The sequence below is a fragment of the Haliotis rufescens genome, unplaced genomic scaffold (genome assembly GCF_023055435.1).
Source record: "Haliotis rufescens isolate VD_foot unplaced genomic scaffold, xgHalRufe1.0.p SCAF_14, whole genome shotgun sequence".
NCBI lineage: Eukaryota > Metazoa > Mollusca > Gastropoda > Lepetellida > Haliotidae > Haliotis > Haliotis rufescens.
Genome location: NW_025963824.1, coordinates 30879721 through 30903225, shown reverse-complemented (window position 1 = coordinate 30903225; position 23505 = coordinate 30879721). Strand labels below are relative to the sequence as shown.

Genomic DNA, 23505 nt, shown 5'->3' with positions numbered 1-23505 from the left:
ACCAATGCCTTGTCAAAATAATCACCCAAAATGAGTGTCGTACCTAGTGTGAAGCTAGCGTTGATAACTAGGGGCTAAAGGACCGAGAGATAACAACAACCCTGACTTTCTAGGGAGTTTATTTTAAGGATCTTTTCAAATATTTATACATATATTCATCACTACCAACATTGCCAATCAGTTTGGATGGTGATCTGATAGCGTGATCAGTCCAGGGAGACCCTTGAAGGATTCGAACTGACATGTTATCGCTTGGGGACAAACGCTAAAACGACAACTCAACCATATTAGTTATTCAATAATGTTTGACAAACAGTGTTCTAATGGCCTTCATTGCGTCAAGTCACTATTGTTTATTCCGCTAATGTATTTCATTCTTCAAAATTGCAATAGCCGCGTGTTTCGACTTCTATGAATAATTTCCAGATGTTCCAGAGGTTGGGAAAGTGTTTGGGTAAAACTCGTTACGATGATCCTCTATCAATAGCAGTTCATTGAGGGTGTTAAGATGTCGTTGTCTCTAATATTGGATCCGTACTGAAAAAAAATACATCTTTAATTGGGAATTATTAATGCCGCAAATTACCACCTAAAGCACACATTCAGCATGATTCTTGCAAATGGGGTTTATTTTTAGTATGATTTTATGATTAATGTTCCACGTTTCGATTTATTTTATAGCATAGGGAATATTCAGTCCCATTATCGGGCATCGTTGAATAACCAGATTGTAATTCCTTGTTCCAAGAACCGATTTATAACGAATTTGAAATTGAAGATATGGTATCATGACACTTTGGTTTCATATTATTCCTTAAAGATGGCTGTGTCTGAGAGATAAATGAACACATTTTACGTCGTTTTTTTTCTTCCAGAAATATATATTTTATATTATCCAACACCTGCTCCTTCGGGAGAAATGACTGTTTAATAAACAGTTTCTTGTCGTATAAGGCGACTATCGGGATCTGTTGGTCGTGCTCGCTGACTTGGTTCATGCATGTCATCGATCCCATTTGCTTGGATCGTTGCTCATGATGTTAATCACTGGATTGTCTGTTCCAGACTCGATTATTTACACACCACCATCATATAGGTGGAATATTGCTGTGTGTGGCGTTAAACAACAAACAAACAAATGTAATAACAGGGATAATATACTCGCAATAACCATGAATTAAGATCTAAATAAGCAAGTGTCAATACTTGTAAGAAATATTAATGTATTGTCATAATAACATGAAAGCGGGGAAGAAATACTCGAAATGATAGGAAATAAAGGATCGTAATAACAGGGAATAAATACTCGTAATAACCGACAATTTGTACTCGTAATAACCAAGATATACTATTCCTTAATACTATGAATACTTTGTTTGAATTATAATAATGGCCTTGAACAGATACTCGTAAAAGCGGGAATATTAACTCTACATAACCTGGGGAAATACTCGTAATAACAGGGAATATATACTTGTAATAACCCAGAAGTCATACTCGACAAACCGGAAGTATATATTCGTAATTACTACTCAAATATTCGTGAAATAATTCCCATAGCCGGAGAGTAATACTCGTAAAAGTGATAATTCGCTATATCCGGAGCTGGTTTCACACACGCCACTAAATGAAGCGGATGGTCAGAATCGGTGTTGCTCATAATATCAATCACTGGTTTGTCTGACCATGACTCGATTACTTCAAAGTCACCGATTTTTAACTGGAATCCTGAGTGTCGTTACACAACCAACAAACAGAACCAAAACAGGACTCCGAAACAGAATTGCGGGAGTAATGATGCTCCAGACGTTAGATGCAACTCTGGAGGAGGTTCTCCAAGTGATGATACCGTGTACCCAATACTGTAGCGGAGCATCAAGTCGACCGAGTCTGTAATGAGATTCTATCATATCACCATCCATATTTATTACACAATAATACTTTTCAGACACATGTAAGTCAGCATTCATTTCTGACATCTCAGATTGAGCGCTGGAGTAGAAATAGTCTCATTTACACTGTCACTTGCACACAAACCTGGCAGATGTCCTACAATCTCTCTCTCTCTCTCTCTCTCTGCAGCTGACAACCTGTTAATGGATGTCCCCGTGTCAAACTACGTACCAATGCCAATGAGTTGCGTTCCTAATGCCTTGTCAAAATAATCACCCAAAATGAGTGTCGTACCTAATGTGAAGCTAGGGCTGATAGCTAGGGGCTAAAGGGGCCGATAGATAACAACAGCCTTGACTTTCTAGGGAGTTTATTTTAAGGATCTTTTCAAATATTTATACATATATTCATCACTACCAACATTGCCAATCAGTTTGGATGGTGATCTGATAGCGTGATCAGTCCAGGGAGACCCTTGAAGGATTCGAACTGACATGTTATCGCTTGGGGACAAACGCTAAAACGACAACTCAACCATATTAGTTATTCAATAATGTTTGACAAACAGTGTTCTAATGGCCTTCATTGCGTCAAGTCACTATTGTTTATTCCGCTAATGTATTTCATTCTTCAAAATTGCTATAGCCGCGTGTTTCGACTTCTATGAATAATTTCCAGATGTTGCAGAGGTTTGGGATGTGTTTGGGTAAAACTCGTTACGATGATCCTCTATCAATAGCAGTTCATTGAGGGTGTTAAGATGTCGTCGTCTCTAATATTGGATCCGTACTGAAAAAATACATTTTTGATTGGGAATTATTAATGCCGCAAATTACCACCTAAAGCACACATTCAGCATGATTCTTGCAAATGGGGTTTATTTTTAGTATGATTTTATGATTAATGTTCCACGTTTCGATTTATTTTATAGCATAGGGAATATTCAGTCCCATTATCGGGCATCGTTGAATAACCAGATTGTAATTCCTTGTTCAAACAACCGATTTATAACGAATTTGAAATTGAAGATATGGTATCATGACACTTTGGTTTCATATTATTCCTTAAAGATGGCTGTGTCTGAGAGATAAATGAACACATTTTACGTCGTTTTTTTTCTTCCAGAAATATATATTTTATATTATCCAACACCTGCTCCTTCGGGAGAAATGACTGTTAATAAACAGTTTCTTGTCGTAAAAGGCGACTAACGGGATCGGGTGGTCGGGCTCGCTGACTTGGTTGATGCATGTCATTGATCCCAATTGCGAGAATCGATGCTCATAATGTCAATCACTGGATTGTCTGGTCCAGACTTGATTATTTACAGACCGCCGTCATATACTTGGAATAGAGTGCGGCGCTAAACAACAAACAAACAAACAGTTATAAACTGAGGAGCGAACGAAGCTATACCGATTTTATCATATGTTTGATTTTCAATTGAAAATGGCTTTAACGTCGCGTCCAAGATTATTGCACTTATATAGCGACGTGCATGCACGTGTGTGTGTGTGTGTGTGTGTGTGTGTGCGTGTGGGTGGCTGCTTGTACTAGTCCGGACTGATGCCGATTTATAGTGCTAGCTCACTGAGATACCATGCCGCAGTTTAACATGAATACCCCACTCAGACACAGTATACTGACTCCGAGCCGACCATACCTTGTTTTAGCCCCTTATGCCGAGCGCCAGACAGGGTAACAACAAGTACCATCTTTTTACGTCTTTTGGTATGACGCGGCCGGGGATCGAACCCCGGACCTTCCGCTCTCCGGGCGGACGCTCTACCACAAGTCCACGGAGGCGGTCCAATTGAAAATATCTTAAGTTAGCTGTACTGGAGTTTAGTCGGCACTCACAGAATACCTCTACATGGTCTTATCTTTTAAAATATAATTTAATACATAAAAAATATTTTTTGCAACATCATAATACATGTACTCAGCTTCTGACGGGTATCTTAGACATCTTATCTTTGAAAATCAATAAATGTGCTTTTTCGGGCAATATTTACATTTCAAACATGGTATTGGTCATGTAGATGCAAATTCATTTCTTACCCCTGTCTTCACCGAACCAAGTTATTATTATATATAATTACTGACCCACAGATTACTTTTTACAAACTGTTGTAAGAATGAGTGATGGTCAAATTAGCATATTCAAATTTAACAACATTCATTTCAATTTTCAATTGCATAAAAAGTCAATTGCATGGTAAACTTTGATTTGGCCCTCAGTTTATTTTCGTGGGGACGCCAGAAACCTATGATTGTGGGTTCGAATCTCGGTTCGCCCCAATTATATATGTTTCTAGGTTTGTCAGCACCATACCCGTGGGTTTGGGTTTCACCGAAGTGGTAAACGTCTGAGACTTGCATCACATCGGGCTTTCCTCCCACATTAAGCTGGCACGCCGTGCTATAACTGGAATACTGTTAAAAACAGCGTTAAACCCAACTCACTCACTCACAGTTTACTTTTGTTGTTTCTATTTTTGTTTTTATCATTCTTCCATCAGTGGATATTTTGGCTTCCTATTAAACCAATTGTCGATTCAAATTTGCTCAAATAACCGAAGAAATTCTATTTTGGACAACCTCTCGTTATATTTTATTTCCCTTATTTTGTTACCGTGATGGGACGAAATAACAATATTGAACCATTTCCTGTGGTGAATGGGACGAATTATATAACGGTCCATTGCTGTGACGCTGGGGATATTCTTTATATGGCTGGCACAGGTGTCTGTTCTCGGCTCCCGACCTGCTGGACGTTTTATCCTGTCGATCCATTTTTAGCATTCCCGCGTTTTTCCAGACCCAGGAGAATTTGTCGATGACGAAAATCATCAGGAATTAAGAATTATCCCCAAATTGCTGCAACCTCGATAAATATGATGACTTTGCAATTCACGGGCAAAATGTCCTTGAATTCTACTTTATTTTCTATTTCCGACCGATCGTGAAACCACATTTCTGAATCTGAGACTTTCACCAGTGAAGAAGGTGATAAATGTTTACTTATCTTGCAAAGAAAAACGAAGTAGGTTAGTGACATGTTTCACGTGACGAATGAGGGGAGCTCATGGTACCATTTCAACTCTGCAACTCACTGTCATGCAACACCCATCACTCTCCATACCTTCTGACTCACTCGCTCACTTTTACGCCGATAACACTGGTATCACTCCAATGCCAGACAATTCAATTGGCTGAAATATTCGAGAGTTAAAACTGTGATCATTTTAGTTTTGTAATATGCGTCATGTGATAGTCACGTGCACGAAGCGTTTTCCAAAATGGCCTCCAGCCAGTAATCGCCGAGGTCCTAATGGTGTTACGAGGAGGAACAGAATCACAGCCACGCGCGGCTCGAAAACGACGAGAAACGACGGCATGAAAAAGTTCTATTGAACTTTGATTGCAAGTTTGGCTAATGTGCCTCTAAAACTGTCACCAGATGGCGATTTATGGTAGCCAATATTGTAATACCACCTTTGATTACAAAGTCTCGTGAGTCTCGCAAGTTCACGTCTGTACACTTCACCACCGGCAATGGCGTAACTAACAACCCACGACCTCGTTCTGATTCAAATAAACTCTCTGCCTGTGGACATACGTTGAATAATGATTTCTCCCTGCTCTCGGCCCTCCAGGGACCAATCAGATTGCTCCAAATTCTTCCTTCATCTGATATATCTCAGGCGCGCTCGTCCTTGAAATTAAATTGCTGATGTAAATCAATTTGTCATTATCTCGAAGCGCCCCCTCGTGGACAAGCAGCCTATGCGTGTTTCATTGCTCAATTGTGGCACGTGACATGTAATGGAGTGGCTGCTACTTCCGGTCTGAGACAATTTTGATTGCGAAGGAACACGACCCACTCGTTGATCTTCAATGGAGTAGGGAGGGTTGATTACGGAACGTTCTTAACGAGGTTGAAATTCGCATTCTGCTCCTCCCTCCCCAGTTGGAGGCCACAGAAGCATTGCTATTTTCGCCAACATAAATCTGTGTTGTAATCACATCCGTGGAAAAGAGTTTATTTAAATAATCAGAGTTGTATTCGAGAAATGGTTCGCCTATTCTGGGAGTTACCCCCCTTGGTATCGGGTCGTCTTGAAATATTCTCCGTCAACTAATCGATATTCAGAATCACGATGCTAATAGTAACACTGCGCGGGAGGAAATGCTTAAATGGCCCCCACTTTGTCAATCTGACCCTTATTTGGAAGGGATGAGTTGACCACATCCTACACGCCATTACCCAAAAATTGCACGGCAACTTTTGCCTTATCCTCCCGGTATCATCGCTGACACCTTTATGGGTGTCGAGTCTGATGGGATGTCCGCCACGCCACGCCACGCCACGCCACGCCACTCTCTCCATACCGCACCGCCACATTACCACCACGCCACGCCCGCTACGCTCCGCCACGCAACATCGCCCCATAGCTCGCCATGACCCGGCACACCCCGGCACAACCCGCCACACCACACAGCCAACACCACACCACGCCACACCACGCCACACCACGCCCCGCCACGCTAGACTACACTTTCCACACCGCACCGCCACATTACCACCACGCCACGCCACGCCACGCTGCACCAAGTCGCACCACACCACACCACACCACACCACACCACACTTTTCACACCGCACCGCACCACATTACCACCACGCCACGCCACGCCACGCCACGCCGCACCAAGTCGCACCACACTGCACCGCACCGCACCGCACCGGACCGCACCGCACCTTGCCACGCCACGCCACGCCACGCCACGCCACGCCACGCCACGCAACGCCACGCCACGCCACAACCCTCCACACCACACACCACACATCACACACCACACACTACCCAACACCACACCACACTTCCGATTCCATTCAAATAATAATCTTTATATTCAACTACTATCTTCCCAACTCTATCTCCACAAACACACACGCACACACGCATGCACGCACCCACACACTCGCGCACATGCACACAGCTATACACACACGCACGGACGCATCCAATCACACACGCGCGCACAGACGCACACGCACACGCGCACTCACATACACACAAAGTGTCACACACACTCAATCACATCTCGTCCATCACTCCCGACATCACCTATTCCAACATTTCTAGTCGAGCAAGCATAACGAAGTATCCCCCACCTACTTTAGTGTGTCGTATAAATGCGGTAAAACCTTTCTGGATCAATACTGGTCGCAGCATCTGTCATACCCAATTATCAACAAGGAGACGAGCAAAGGATCATCGCGTGGTGTTTTCTTCTCCCAATTGTTGGGGGGGAGGGGGGGGGGGGGGGGGAGGCAGGGGCGCTCCTTCTACAGCCCTGTCTTTAACGATGGTAGCGGTAGGCCCAGCTGTAGAAGCGATGTTTCATAACGACAATTCGATTCCCGAATTGGCAACAATTCCGGTGTCATGATCGTGACATGCATTGTGCTTCAAGACTAAAAGCCCGTTTCATTCACCCTATTTACACCCCCGTGAAAATCCGGGGTAGAATTGATCTTCAGTAGCCAATGCTTGTCGTAAGAGGCGACTAACAGGATCGGGTGGTTGCGCTCGCTGACTTGGTTGATGCATGTAATCGTATCCCAATTGCGTAACTGCTAATATCAATGATCATTGGATTGTCTGCTCTTGGCTCGACTATTCACAGACCGCCGTGGTATAGCTGTAACATTGTTGGGTGTCAGTCAGTCAGTCAGTCATACAGTCACAGTCAGACAGACAGACAGACAGACAGTCATACAGTCACAGTCAGTCAGTCAGTCAGTCAGTCAGTCAGACAGTCATACAGTCACAGTCAGTCAGTCAGTCAGTCAGTCATACAGTTATACAGTCAAAGTCAGACAGTCAGTCAGACAGTCAGGCAGTCAGTCAGTCAGTCAGTTAGTCAGTCAGTCAGTCATACAGTCAAAGTCAGACAGTCAGTCAGTCAGACAGTCAGGCAATCAGTCAGACAGTCAGTCAGTCAGTCACACAGTCAATCAGACAGTCAATCAGGCAGGCAGTCAGTCAGTCAGTCAGTCAGTCAAATTCGGTTTATAGCAACATTTCCCGTGGTGGAGTCGAACCTGGTCCTCGGTATGACGAGTGACGCTTTCACCACTTGGCTACCACTCCGCAAGAAATAAATGACGCAAAATAATTGGTTCAGTGCCAGATATGAATATCTGAACAAGGAGACGATCCCAGAAGGTTGTGTAATTAATCTCCTAAACAAGATAGTCGTTCGTTGTAAAACACGCTATAAACATAATATTGTTTCATGCTTCAACGGACGTCCAAAGTTTCATTTACATGACCTTGACCTCTTTCCCACCGCTACGTTGTAGCTTCCTGTAGCTCATTGACTTCAGATTACCAAGTAATAAGACAAGAATCGTGTGTCCATTTTCTGATTAGCCCATTGCCTGACCTTCATTATAGACGGAGCCTAGTTCGTTATCACATTTCGACACATGCCACCAAGCGTTAGCAGAAAGTGACGTCAGCAAGATCATACGCTTGTTCTAATCATTGAGAAGTTGCGGTTATGAAACATAAAACCAGTTTGATTCACCGCATATGTCCAAACTTCAGGAAAAACATCAAAACGACTCCATCTCAATCAAATTGGGTTCCATTTCCTTCAGGACCGCAATTAACCCATAATGCGTTCCAAAGCCCAGGGCAATAAAGAGCATTTTAACCCTTGCAAATTCACTTTGCATACTACTACAGTCTCGACCATAGTTTGACTGTACAAGCATGGGAGTTATTTTTTGAACCGATGCACACACTAGTGCCCCATTTGGTGTTTTTTTAACGGTGTGAAACACAATTAACAAGTTTTTCTATAGTGGTGCATGATAATCCAACATTCTCTTCCTTTTGGATAATAAGCCAATGTTTTATCATCGCCAACTCTCACGAGCGCTGCACCCGTGATGATTCCACGTTAGAATAGATCCCCGGCAACCTTGCCTGCAGCTGATCGTAAGAGTGAGTGAGTGAGTGAGTGAGTGAGTGAGTGAGTGCATGAGTGAGTGAGTGAGTGAGTATGGTTTTACGCCGCTTTGAGCAATATTCCAGCAATATCACGGCGGGGGACACCTGAAATGGGCTTCACACATTGTACCCATGTCGGGAATCGAACCCGGGTCTTCGGCGTGACGAGCGAACGCTTTAACCACTGGGCTACCCGACCGCCCCGTAAGAGGTGACAGCCATGTTGTCAGTCTCGGTAACTCGCTGATTGTGTTTCATCATACCCGACAGCGTAGATCACTGCTCTCAATATCAATCACTGGATTGTCTTGTCCAGACTCGATAATTTTACAGACCGCCGTCCTGTAGCTGGAATACTGGCGTTAAACAGATCGGCCTTAAACAGCAAACAAAACAAGAAAACTGCAACTAACATATTCTTTGTAATCAATCCGCATAGACTTGTTTGTTTGTTTGTTGTTTAACGCCGCACTCAGGAATATTCCAGCTATATGACGGCGGTCTGTAAATAATCGAGTCTGGTCCAGACAATCCAGTGATTGACATCATGATCATCGATCCCCGCATTTGGGATTCGATGACATGCATTAACCAAGTCAGCGAGCCTGACCACCCGATACCGTTAGTCGCCTTTTAGGGCAGGCATGGGTTGCTGAAGACCAATTCTACCCCGGGTCTCCACAGGTCCCGCATACTCAGGGGCGTTGTTATGAACATGTACATCACCTGTGCTATGTATAAAAGAAATACGCCACTTACTGTCTGTCATAGAGGTACACTGCAATCGCGGCTGCCCCAGTGTATGGTCCAATATAAGACGACCCGTGAAGATCCGGGGTAGAATAGGTCTTCAGCATCCCATGCTTGCTGTAAAGGGCGACTACGCTTGTCGTAAAAGGCGACTAACGGGATCGGGTGGTCAGGCTCGCTGACTTGGTTGATGCATGTCATCGATCCCAACTGCGTGGATCGATGCTCATGATATTAATCACTGGATTGTCTGGTCCAGACTCGATTATTTACACAGAAAATATGAAGGCTCTCCCTGTGTTACTGACATACGACGTAAATTAACATTCAACGATGTATTTCAAGACACAACTCTAAATAAAGACCCTGGCTTGTCTGACTAATGGACCCTGGCTTGTTTTATGTGACTGCTTTGGGAGCATTCTATATTTGGACCTTTAGCTTTCTTCTTTGAGTGATGACCTGGCTTACGTGTGGATAGCCAGACTGATTCTCTACCATCAACGCGGTCAATAGCTTCGAAACACACGAAGAACAATGATATATCGGTATCTTTACGATCAAAATAAACAATTCAAGTGTAGGAAGAACCGATGTAGACCAAAGGTCCAGGTATGGAGCCCACGATCATCTAAGGTGAGGTGAGGTGAAATTAGGTTTAACGTCGCGTCCAAGATTATTGCACTTACATAGCGACGTGCATGCACGTGTGTGTGTGTGTGGCTGCTTGTACTAGTCCGGACTGATGTCGATTTATAGTGCAAGCCCACTGAGATACCATGCCGCAGTTTAACATGAATACCCCACTCAGACACAGTATACTGACTCCGAGCCGACCAGTCCTAGTTTTAGCCCCTCCTTAATGCCGAGCGCCAGACAGGGTAACAACAAGTCTTTTAACGTCTTTTGGTATGACGCGGCTGGGGATCGAACCCCGGACCTTCCGCTCTCCAGGCGGACGCTCTACCACTAGACCACCGAGGCGGTCTACGATCATCTAAGATCACAAGCCTTGTCCCTGTGAGTGAGTGAATGTGTGTGTGTTTGGGGGGTCGGGGTGGGGTGGGGGTTGGCGTAGGGGAGGGTTCGATGCCTTTTGCACATTATCCATATGAGCAATCTAACCCGACTCTTCCTCGTCGTTACTGGTGAACGATCTACCCACATGTCCAGCCCACTTGGAAGTTTATCGCACATTGACCAAGCTGTTCGGTTCGTGCTTTCCGGTCATCGTGTGAAACTTAGGCACACGCACACGCAGGCACGCACACACAGGCACGCACACACATGCACACGAACACATAATCACTCATATCGCCAAGCGGTCTGCAATCAGCTTATTTTCTCTCTAGCTGTCCGCGTATCGCGAAAACGAATCCAAGAAGAACCCTTTGGTTGTGTTTGTCAAAACCATGCCCGTGCTTGCGGATATATGGTAAACATTGTATTTTCTACAACAAGAAGCAGTCTGATCGTAATAATACAGCTCATAGCGGTTTAAACCTAGTTCACACAATTACATTCAGTATTCAAGCGATCCACGCACATTGGTCTGACTCAATCTCATTAAAATCAGACCTTAGTTCTCGCTACCGCTAAACAAAGATCTGAAGATATCCCATTAGGGGTCAGAACGACCTTTCATCCGACCAATCAGAGCGTCGCTTACCAGATTATGAAAGTGACAGTCGAAAACTTTAACATGGGGTATTCCGAACGATAGTTACGGGTTTAACGACTGAATCCGTACAATCTAGACCATCTATTAGCCATTTCAGAATATTTTTTGTTCAGGTTTCAAATTTGAATTTGAGAATTTGTCAAAATATGTTTCGAAGCGTAGTCGCCAATATGAAATTAGTGCCGTAAAGCACGAGAAAGCTGCCTTCTGATTGGTCATTCCATTGATCGGTCAAAGTTCGCGCAAAGTCGGTCTGACGTGACCCGTAATGGGATGCCATCAGATCTTTGTTTAGCGTTAGCGAGAACTAATGTCTGATTTTAATGAGATTGGGTCTGACTGGCCTTTAACCCCAGTAAAACATGAGTAATATAGATTCTCATTATCCTATCTTCTGTTTCTGACTCTTGTGAATCCCCTCCATACCTGCAGCCCTATAAAAACCCTGTCAAATGCATCCACTGCACAAGATGCGTTATACAAGTCCAATACATTGTCCTAAATCAGGTTACTGCTGAGAAACAATTCACAAACAAATCCCGAGCGTGTAATGATAGGAAGAGTGACGCGTTATGCCACGCATAACTTACGACCATGACCCAAGGGAGACAACTACGTCTAGAGTTTGTTCTTTTATATATTATTTGGACATTACCACACATTGTTTGGGGGATATATGCTCGCTGGGACTTGAATACTCTGTCAATATAAGACAACTCACTTTTCAGATGGCTTTTATTTTCTGTTGATAAATAAATAAAGTTTTATGCTTCGCGTTTTCTGCGATTTGGTTACCAGTGTAATACATTAGTGTGGTTTCAGAGTTGCCACGACATGGTTGCATTTAAAAATATGCCAAGGCGCATACTGAAAATTTGCCAAATTTATTTCTTTATTGAGTTTTTTGCCAATCGACATTATCAAATATGATTTCTGTAAATCTTGCCTGAGTTCCATGTTTTATCTGAAAACTCTACATGTTTCGATCTTGTGCCATAGATCGGTGACATCAATTGCCTTATTACCGTGATAATATCTTTAATTTCCTTTCCAGGACGAGAAAAACCAAGTTCTGACAACAAACGTGTGGCTCGAGGCGGTGAGTACTGACAAACGCCCCTGTGTAATTTGTTCCTAGTTCACTTAAATGTTTCGCGTCTTTCAAATGATCTTCACCTTGTGCCCTCGTCAGGAAATCGAGTAACCGTAAGTGGATGCATTTCCCGGTTTGCTCAGGATGGTGTTTACACACATACGCCGCTGATGGAGTTTAATATTTGCTCGTAATTTGAATTAATAATTGCGTGGCCTTTCTGTCCTTACTCTCCCAACTTAGGGATGGTTGGGAATGGCGTGTTTGGTAGTGTTAACGTTATGTTTGTATTTTCGCGGTGAGAAAAAATAATTTTTAATAGTTTTATTTATTTTTATATTTAATTTAATCATTTTAACCATTTATTTTTAGTTTATTTTGTATTTTATTTTCTTAATTTGTTTTAATTTGTTAAATATTTTATTTTATTTTATATTATTTTATTATTATTATTATTATTAAATTTTATTATTATTTTTTTTTTTTTGGGGGGGGGGGGGGGGGGGAGGGGGAGGGGTCGAGGGGGAGTGGGTGGAGCCTCGTGCCACTTAAAAGTTCTGTTTAGTGTAAAATGTGTGTCACTCATGGAAAAACATCATGCAACTAAAAACCGAAACGAAACGGAAGTCAACGTTGGTACGAAGCATACTTCGTTTCCAGTGAATATCTCATAATATTTCAATATGCAGTGTGTATATATCGATACCCACTGTGTGTCTATAATCCTATATAAACCGAACAGATTTGGTGACATAATTGCTATTCAAAACGTTGCAATCTTTGCTGCAATTTTTTATTCCATTTTCTCCCGTTTTTGATTGGTGCCGTTTTGTCTCAATACCTCTTTGAATGTAACCCTTACGTTATGCGTGACCATCCGAAATGTTGCCCTACTGGCCTCCCATACATCGTCTCACTTCCCTGGGACAGGGCGATCGTTACAACAACTTATACCTCGCTCGATTTCATAATCAAATTGTTTGGGTCATTAACGGTAGTATCTGTTTATGGAAGGTGGGGAGGGCCACCATTATCTCAGCCTTGATCTCACTTCCCGTCATTCAACTGGCTTTTATTGAGATATTATGTCAAGTTGGATCAAGTCATATCAAGCCAATCAGACTTAGGCAAAACGACATACAACCTTTCCGATTATATAAGTTTATATTGGTTAAACGATAGTGTAGCGTGGGAACTGCTTGATTTGGGTCGGCCATTCCCTCCAAGGTGAAGGTTATGAAAGTATATTGGGAAGGTCAAGGTCACCAGTCGATCTCGACATTCAGTATTAAAGCTATAAAGAATACCAGTCTAGGCAGATTATTAATTTTTTATGTTATCCCTTCCAAACCGACTTGCTCCCAAAACCCAAATTCCAGACTTTCGGGTGAATGTCACACAAACGAGGTTATCTGGGAAGGGAGGTAATCTCAGGAAGACATCGATCAAAGGTATAAAAATGGCGCAACAGACAGGCAAATATTAGATGGAAAATGTAGGCCACGTGCATCACGTGATCTACGCTGATTCACAGATCCAGTGTCGACCTTGTGTTATTGATCTCATGCACGTGGATATAAGTATGGTAATATCTATGTTTCCCATCCAGGAAACAAACACAGAGAGGTTATTTGTTTCGTCTAATAACATGTTATCTCATCATCTGACCTATAAAAATTCATATATTCGCGAGTCAACTTTTCAGGTCGGGAGCAAACATTACAACGCGTTATTTGACGTGAAAATCCCAAGTTTATATTTATCGCGTAGTTTCTTACTGATCGAGGAGGCATGCAGACTGAAAGTAGTTCCGGCAAACACGCTCGCTGACATTTCAGAAATGACTTCAATATTTTTATTTCATCTATGGAGGTACAAACGTAAAAGCCGTTGTGCACACTGTTTATATACAAGTATGTTTACATCTCAATAAACGCTAAAACAGAGTGAAGTTAATCAATCAAATTACAATCAATCAAATTACCATCAATCAACCAACCAACCAACCACTCACTCACTCACTCACTCACTCAATCACTCATTCGGCCCGTGAAGACGCAGGGGTAGAATAGGTCTTCAGCAACCCATACTTGCCGTAAAAGGTGACTGTGCTTGTCGTAAAAGGCGACTAACGGGATCGGGTGGTCAGGCTCGCTGACTTGGTTGATACATGTCATCGATCCCAATTGCGTGGATCGATGCTCATGATATTAATCACTGGATTGTCTGGTCCAGACTCGATTATTTACAGACCGCCGTCATATAGCTGGAATATTGCTGAGTGCGGCGTTAGACAACAAACCACTCCCTCACTCACTCACTCACTCACTCACTCACTCACTCACTCACTCACTCACTCACTGGGTGGCTTGAGACAAGCTTTGCGTTATCCTGTGACGTTGTCAGCAGTCAGCGGCTTCACCCCATGTATGGCTCCTACAGTGGACATAGACTCAGGCCCGGGGAGACACTACACACGTCAATCACGATGGGATAGGATGTTTATATAATGTTGCAATGGTTTAAATCAGAGCAGTCTTTGTCCATCAACTGACAATGACCCTAAGCCCTTCGGATTTTTACCATGAAATTTTCTGGTATATGCAGAGTGTGAGTTTCAATCAATCAATCAATCAATCAACCAATCAATCAATCAATCAATCAATCAATCAATCAATCAATCAATCAATCAATCAATCAATCAATCAATCAATCAATCAATCAATCAGTCAGTCTCGCTTCACCTACATATTGTGAGTGAATGACTGATTGAGTTGGGTCATACGCCACTCTTAGCAATATTCCAGCAATATTACGGCGGAGGACTCAAAAGCGCTTTGTACCCATATAGGGAATCGAACCAGGGCCTTTGACGTGACAAGCCAACACTTCAACCAGGAGGCTAAGCCACCACCACAACAGGGTTGTAGTGACCATTTGCTTAATATGACCTCAAACTACTGGGAATTACATTATTGTTTTTTGAAATTTTAATATTCACGTTCAAGGGTATAACATTTTATATTGAACCGGGTAATCATTTGTTCTTATTTTTTAGATAAGATAACGTGTACGTCTTGAAGAAGTTAACCAACTTGACAGAGAGCTATTATACACGAAGACGCGATCGAACTGAAAAGCGTTTTTCATACGATTTAAGAAAGATATCATGTTTCGCCATGCAATGCAATTTCTCCAATAACGTTAGTCGCGTTTGATTGTATTTCTTCCGATAATCCAGCGATAAAAAGAGAAGCACATTTTTTGTCACAGCCATGCAATTTACCGTGTTAAAAACAATCGAAGCTTTACGTAAATCTAATTGTATGGAGAATATTAAGTACAGTCGTATCGAACGCTTTTCCTACATTTCAGAAGTCGCTTGTTTTATGTCAGCCTCTATCACTGTCGCGTGCATGAAACGAGTTTCGGTCTTTCCATACAGTAATTGATTGAATACAGCATTCAATTATTTCAAAAGAGTACCGCCAACATACGTCAATATCCAATAGGAGCAATCCTAACGAAACCTATGAAATACTCTTCAGAGCTATTTTCATGTTTCTAGGTTTTTCAGCACCATACCCGTGCTCATGGGTTTCACCGAAGTGGTAAACGCCTAAGACCTGCATCACTTGGGGCTTTCCTCCCACATTAAGCTGACACGCCGTGATATAACTGGAACACTGTTAAAAGCGGCGTTAAACCCAACTCACTCACTCACTCAGAACCTTTTACCCTGGCATTGGTCAAAAGAGTTCACGAACGAATTCTGCCTGTTATGGGATGTAGCACTGGCCACTACATGGCTTTGTCTTCACGGTAGGGTACTGGTTAAGGCGACCAATTCTCACACTAGTAAGTCGTGTGAGATATTTGAAAGAGGATCTGCCATCTGTAAAACGTGTCCATTTTCCAATGAAATGATACTGTTAGTTTGGTCTGCAATTTAACTTGTGAAAACATGTTTGTTATCATTTTGAGTGAGTGAGTATGGTTTTACGCCGCTTTAAGCAATATGCCAGCAATATCACGGCGGGGGACACCAGAAATGGGCTTCACACATTGTACCCATGTCGGGAATCGAACCCGGGTCTTCGGCGTGACGAGCGAACGCTTTAACAACTAGGTTAACCGACCGCCCCGTTGTCATTTTGAATTAATCTTTTTACGACAGGGAAAGCAAACCTATTATCATCACAGAATGCAACCTAGTGATTCTTGTAACGTATGCATGCTACCCTTTTCCTTGTCATGGAATGAAACATTTTATAAGCAGTGAATATGACGGCGATCTGAATCTTGATCAGACAACCCAGTGATTGCCATCTGTAGATAATCGAACCTGGATCAGAAAATCCTGTGATTGCCATCTGTAGATAATCGAATCTGGATCAGAAAATCCAGTGGTTGACATCTGTAAATAATCGGGTCTGGACCAGACAATCCAGTGGTTTACATCTGTAAGTAATCGAGTTTGGACCAGAAAATCCAGTGGTTGCCATCTGTAAATAATCGAGTCTGGACCAGAAAATCCAGTGGTTGCCATCTGTAAATAATCGAGTCTGGACCAGACAATCCTGTGGTTGACACCTGTAAGTAATCGAGTTTAGACCAGACAATCCAGTGGTTGACATCTGTAAAAAATCGAGTCTGGACCAGAAAATCCAGTGGTTGCCATCTGTAAATAATCGAGTCTGGACCAGAAAATCCAGTGGTTGCCATCTGTAAATAATCGAGTCTGGACCAGACAATCAAGTGGTTGACATCTGTAAATAATCAAGTCTGGACCAGAAAATCCAGTGGTTGCCATCTGTAAATAATCGAGTCTGGACCAGAAAATCCAGTGGTTGCCATCTGTAAATAATCGAGTCTGGACCAGACAATCAAGTGGTTGACATCTGTAAATAATCGAGTCTGGACCAGAAAATCCAGTGGTTGCCATCTGTAAATAATCGAGTCTGGACTAGAAAATCCAGTGGTTGCCATCTGTAAATAATCGAGTCTGGACCAGACAATCCTGTAGTTTACATCTGTAAATTATCGAGTCTGGACCAGACAATCCAGTGGTTGACATCATGAGCATCGATCTACACAGTTGGAAGACAGCATGCATCAACCACCCGAGCCTGACCACCCGATCCCGTTATTCGCCTCTTACGACAAGCATGGGTTGCTGAAGATAAGTAACCCGGGTCTTCATGGGTCAACGTGACTGATTGCAAGCGGACCTTTTCATAGTCAGCGAATGCAAGCAATTCGCGACCAAGGAACTGCAATCCGTTTTTTTACCAGCAAATACAAACCCTTTCATCATCGCCCAGTGCTGCATTTCATCAGAAAGTAACTTGCTGTAATAGTCTGCAGTTACAGTGGCTGTGATTATTACAGTCACCAAGGGAACAGACAGGACAGACAGAGTCATGACAAGAGATGACTTTAATACTTGCATCCGTCAGCTCAACAGCCCTATAAAAACAAACGTAATAAAGTATTGATAAATGGCACTCACAAGACTTCAACCATCTGATATCAAACAGATTCACATGATAAAATAAAGCCAGTTTCTGAGAGGCTGCTTGAGTAGCCCAATCTTAGAGACCATTTAGTGCTGTAGGCGATGTTGACCGCCGTTTTACAGATAATCCTGGTGGAAATGAAACGATTTTCTTCACCCTTTCATTGAGATAAGCTAATAAAACGAACATGTGTTTATCAGATGTGTGGTTTTCGTGTGGTAAATGATCACCCTGTATTGACAATCATGACTTAGAGTAGATTACATGATAAAATGCATGGTTTTGCTAAAAGAAATTAGTATTCCCGAATTTCTCTGCCACTCGCTAGCCGATAATTGCTGGTGTGATGTGCATCGGCCAGAAATGATTAGAACTCCATGCAGAAATGATCTTCTTGGAAACGTAGAGAATTGTTAAAATGAGCCATTGAAATATGTGTGTGAGGACAAGCGCGCCCCCTCTCTCTCTCTCTCTCTCTCTCTCGCTCTCTCCCCTCTCTCTCTCCCTCTCTCTCCCCTCTCTCTCTCTCTCCCTCTCTCTCTCTCTCTCCCCTCTCTCTCTCTCTCCCTCTCTCTCTCTCTCCCCTCTCTCTCTCCCTCTCTCTCTCTCCCCTCTCTCTCTCCCTCCCTCTCTCTCTCTCTCTCCCTCTCTCTCTCCCTCTCTCTCTCTCCCCCTCTCTCTCTCTCCCCTCTCTCTCTCCCCCTCTCTCTCTCTCCCTCTCTCATCCCCTCTCTCTCTTTCTTTCTCTCTCTCTCTCTCTCTCTCTCTCTCTCTCTCTCTCTCTCTCTCTCTCTCTCTCTCTCTCTCTCTCTCTCTCTCTCTCTCTCTCTCTCTCTTACAAGGGTGGGGTGGACCCCGTGTTCCTTGGCTGTGTTACAGGTGATGGTGATGTTTTAATGGGTAAACTGAATACGTTGTCGGATGTATATTGCTAAAATTGCTCTTTGCCATGAACACTTCAACGTAACAGCTGGGACTTCTATACGCGCCATTCCATTTCGGCATGACTGACTTGGATTTCACATAAGATCAATTTCGAATATTATTACAAAATTATATCTATTTTGAAGACAAGTGAGTCGGATTATAGCTGTTGCGATACGAAGGATAATATACACTTGAGTGGAAACTTAACTTCAACATAAGTCAAATATTCTTGGTTGATGATTGAGATATTGAGCAGCGATCCACGCAGTGAGTACACCCCTTCTACCAAGTCACAGAGCGGTGTCCTCCCAAAACGCCTACATGCCACAACACCTACAGCTTATAACAACAAAATTCACAGTTGAATGCACACCTAATCCCCTGCCTGTTACCTTTGTCATTTTAATGGAATAACCCCAAGATTCTCTACCCCTTGGTAGACTCGTTTTCTACTCCTGAGGGCAGTACCAAAGTCGATCTGCGAAATCTTGGCCAGATCGGCATGTTCTACCGTCTTGATGACTTCAATGAAGTGGTAGATGTTGGGATGTCGATGAAGTAGTCCTGACCAAACGATCCGCTAATGACCTCTTACGGCCAGGTGGGGTTGCTAGGGACCCGGATTCCACACGGGTGGGGTGTAATGCCTTTCCTGAACTGATTCAAGAAGTGGTAAGTATTCTGTTAAGTCCAGTACTTTGGCAATACTACGTCCTTCAGGAGATTACAGGCACGTATTTAATAAACGTCCCATGACGTGCCAATTCAGACTGGCTAGACGCTGTCCGTATGATGTTAGTATCACCGCTCCTCACTCATAGATGGCCATGTGCGACCCGTGAAGATCCGGGGTAGAATAGGTCTTCAGCAACCCATGCTTGTCGCAACAGGCGCCTGTGCTTGTCGGAAGAGACGACTATCGGGATCGGGTGGTCAGGCTCGCTGACTTGGTTGATGCATGTCATCGTATCCCAGTTGCATGGATCGATGCTCATGATGTCAATCACTGGATTGTTTACTGAATGCGTCGTTAAACAACAAACATTACGGTTCATCTTTCTTGCACACTGAGACACTGAACTCAGGACAATTGTCTTTCCAAGCACGTTTGTGTCAAAAGATGCCAAAGGATTATAAAAAGTTATGTACATATTTCTAGTCAGGGATTGAGCCATTTAAAAACCTGACGTGTGAAGGGAGTCTTCCAGGCAATGTATCATTTCTTGTTTGGCTTGCAGACAGAATTAATTAATTAATTATTAATCACATACTAGTTCTATTGATGTCAAGGTAACCTAGATTTGAAGGGAAGAGTCATATTGCCTTTCCTGGACATTGTTGCTGACGCGTGTCCAGTATTCTGAGACACAAGGTTAATTGAACAAGCCTGGTGGTCGTTCGAAAATAAGTATCTGGTGAGAAAAATATGGTTTAGATGGCTGACACCTTTTTGACACATTTGGAATCCCGGTTCTCACAATCTTCCCGAGGCAAGAGAGTTAACCGACATTAAAAGTCCAGTTTACACTGTTGCCGAACTAGGCTGGTATTATGGAGTTACAGTTTGGCTGGACTAACGAGTCTATGCATAGCCCAATCAAAATCGCGCAATGAAATCGAAATCCGGTTCGTAAACTCTCATGCAGATTTCGGTCGATTGCAGGATTTGCAAAGCATGTTCATAGCCAACTCATTGTCAACAGATATTTTCCAAATCTGTTCATGTTTTTAATGAAGGTGTTCACGTAATTTGATGCACTTTGAGATGTAAGACTTGGGCTTTTCTTGACTGGGCACGGCCATTTTGTTTGAAACAAATGCAAGTAATACGAGAGGTGGAATCTGATTGGTCCATAGGAGAGGCATAGAAGGGACATAACTCGTAATAGCCATTGGTGGCGCTACGATCGAGCCCAGGAATTCCAGCCTAGTTCAGCAAGGGTGGAAACTTGACTTTTAAAATCAGTTAACTCTCTTGCCTCGGGAAGATGGGTTTTCACCGATGATGTTTCTTTTCTTGTTTGCTCCAAACCCGTTCTCGTGAGTTCTCTGAACGCCAGAGACCTGCATTATTTCGGAGTTCCCTCCCACACTACGCTGACACGTCATTATACGACTGGAATACTGTAGAAAGCGGCGTTAAAACCAACTCACTTACTCACTCATTTTTATAATTCATGTATCAATTTGCTATTAAGTCAAATATTCTGAAATGTATCAGTTACACAGTGGATTACTGCGGGGTACGTAAAACAAAATTCACTCACATGTTGATGGCAAGGTTGCTTTAGGAACATGTTCGATGTTGCGCGTTAAGCTCTGTGGTACTTAAAGTTGCAGAAGTTTGTTAATAACGTGTTATAGTTGTCACGAAAATGCAATAAAACTGAATGGATTGGATCGATGCTCACAATATTAATCACTGGATTGTCTGGCCCAGACTCGATTATTTACAGACCGCCGTCATACAGCTGGAATATTGCTGAGTGCGGCGTTAACCCTCTGGCTGCCACCTAAAAATAGCCTGTGTACTATCGCTGTGCCCTTTTTTTAAACTTTATTGTACATAGTTTATATATTATTCACATGTAAATACTGTCAATAAATATGTATAGATTGAGAGATTTGTACATTTGTCTTATATATCTCATTTAAACAGTTTCAAGATTTGTTACTGATGATACTTTTCAAAATATTAAATAAAGGACGTTAAGGACAGTAAGTATAACAGTAGACCCGTGAGGCCCGGTCAAGAATAGTAGGTCTTTAGCAACCCATGCTTGTCGTAAGAGACGAATAACAGGATCTTGTGGTCATGCTCGCTGACTTGCACTGACTGATCATGTCGTTGAACAAGTTTTATCTTGAATAACTAATTGTATCAGTGTGTGTTTTCTTGAAAAATATACACAAATAGCACCACCACAGCTACTTCAAATGTACATTGAAATATGTCTCGAATACCCATTGTACATCCGACCGCCTCCGTGGTCTACTGGTAGAGCGTCCGCCAGGAGAGCGAAAGGTCCGGGGTTCGATCCCCGGCCGCGTCATACCAAAAGACGTTAAAATATGGTACTTGTTGTTACCCTGTCTGGCGCTCGGCATTAAAGGGCTAAAACAAGGACTGGTCGGCTCCGAGTCAGTATACTGTGTCTGAGTGGGGTATTCATGTTAAACTGCGGCATGGTATCTCAGTGAGCTAGCACTATAAATCGGCATCAGTCCGAACTAGTACAAGCAGCCACACACACACATACACGTGCATGCACGTCGCTATATAAGCGCAATAATCTTGGACGTGACGTTAAACCCAATTTCACCTCACTTCACCGTTGTACATCCTCCCTCGCTTTCCCACGCAACAATCTCAAGCTCCCAGGCATCGCCGATACAACCAGGAGCTCCTCACGCTCCGCTCCCATAACCGGAGCCCTAATTAAACTTTACTCAGTTTTTGAACATTACGACGGGAGGAGCAATTTCGAGCGGCGATGTGAGGAGTTTATGCGCCTAGCCTCCAATGATCGGGGCCCAAGCTGAGGTGATATTGTGATAAAGGCTTTATTAATGGGTCTGATCTCGTAATTTTGGAAATTTGAATTTGCGCAGTGGTTGAAAGTCGAGAGCAAACATGCAGTTGACATTCATTTGATCATTTGGCTTGCTACTGTTTTGGCTCATTGTCCTATTGATTGTAATTCTGGTTAATGATGTGTGCAACCCTGTAGGGAGTTTGCAGTTGTCAATCTCCCTGTGTCGGCGCTGGTCGATACATCTGCTTACAAACTGCCTTATTGAAGACAAACTTTACAGGAGGCTAATTTCGCCACAGATGCTGCGTTGGGTAGGGTGGATGTATGGGTAGTGCGTTCACTCGTCCCTCCACCTAACGAGTTCGATCCTTCAGGTTGTTTGTATGGTGAAACCAGGTGATGGAGTCTCCGACGCCACGTGTCTGTATCACTGCGCCAACTCACTCTATAAGCAATTGGTAGACTTCTTTACGTTAATGGTTGTCAACATTTAATACGGTACATCGTATAAGTAATATTTTTTTCACATTTTTGTTTGCTTTTTAATTGTGAAAGAGTGGGTATACCATTGTTCGCATGTTTCCAGATCTTCCCGAGTCAAGGGATTTAACTGACTATATAAGTCCAGTTTCCACCCTTGCCGAACTGGGCTGGTATTTTGGAGTTACATTTTGGCCAGAACAGCCCTGCGTAAAAATATATTTTCCAAATCTTTTCATGTTTTTAATTAAGGCGTTAACGTGATTTGATGCACTTTGAGATATAAGACCCGTTTTATCACAATATAGGTCTTGATGTTTGACCAGATCCTCTTGACTGGGTGCCACCATTTTGTTTAAAGCAATTGTAAGTGATACAAGAGGTGGAATCTGATTTGGACAAAAGGAGAGGCATAGAAGGGACAGAACTCGTAATTTAACCACTGGTGGCGCAACGATCCAGCCCAGAAATTCCAGTCTATTTCGGCAAGGGAAGTGGACTTTTATAGTCAGTTAATTCCCTTGCCTCGGGAAGATGGTCTTACATCTACCAAGCATCGATTTTAAAAAAGGGGCCCAAACCGAAGATGCCATGT

The 23505-nt window shown here is 42.9% G+C and overlaps 1 protein-coding gene across 1 annotated transcript in view; it reads left to right on the top strand.

Moving 5' to 3' along the window:
- The window catches only part of LOC124143336 (neuronal acetylcholine receptor subunit alpha-10-like), a 118223-nt gene that overhangs the window by 57130 nt on the left and 37588 nt on the right, over positions 1–23505 (top strand). The window contains exon 3 of the mRNA XM_046512270.2: positions 12410–12454. Within this exon, the coding sequence (XP_046368226.1) occupies positions 12410–12454 (45 nt within the window). The remainder of the gene's footprint in view (positions 1–12409; positions 12455–23505) is intronic.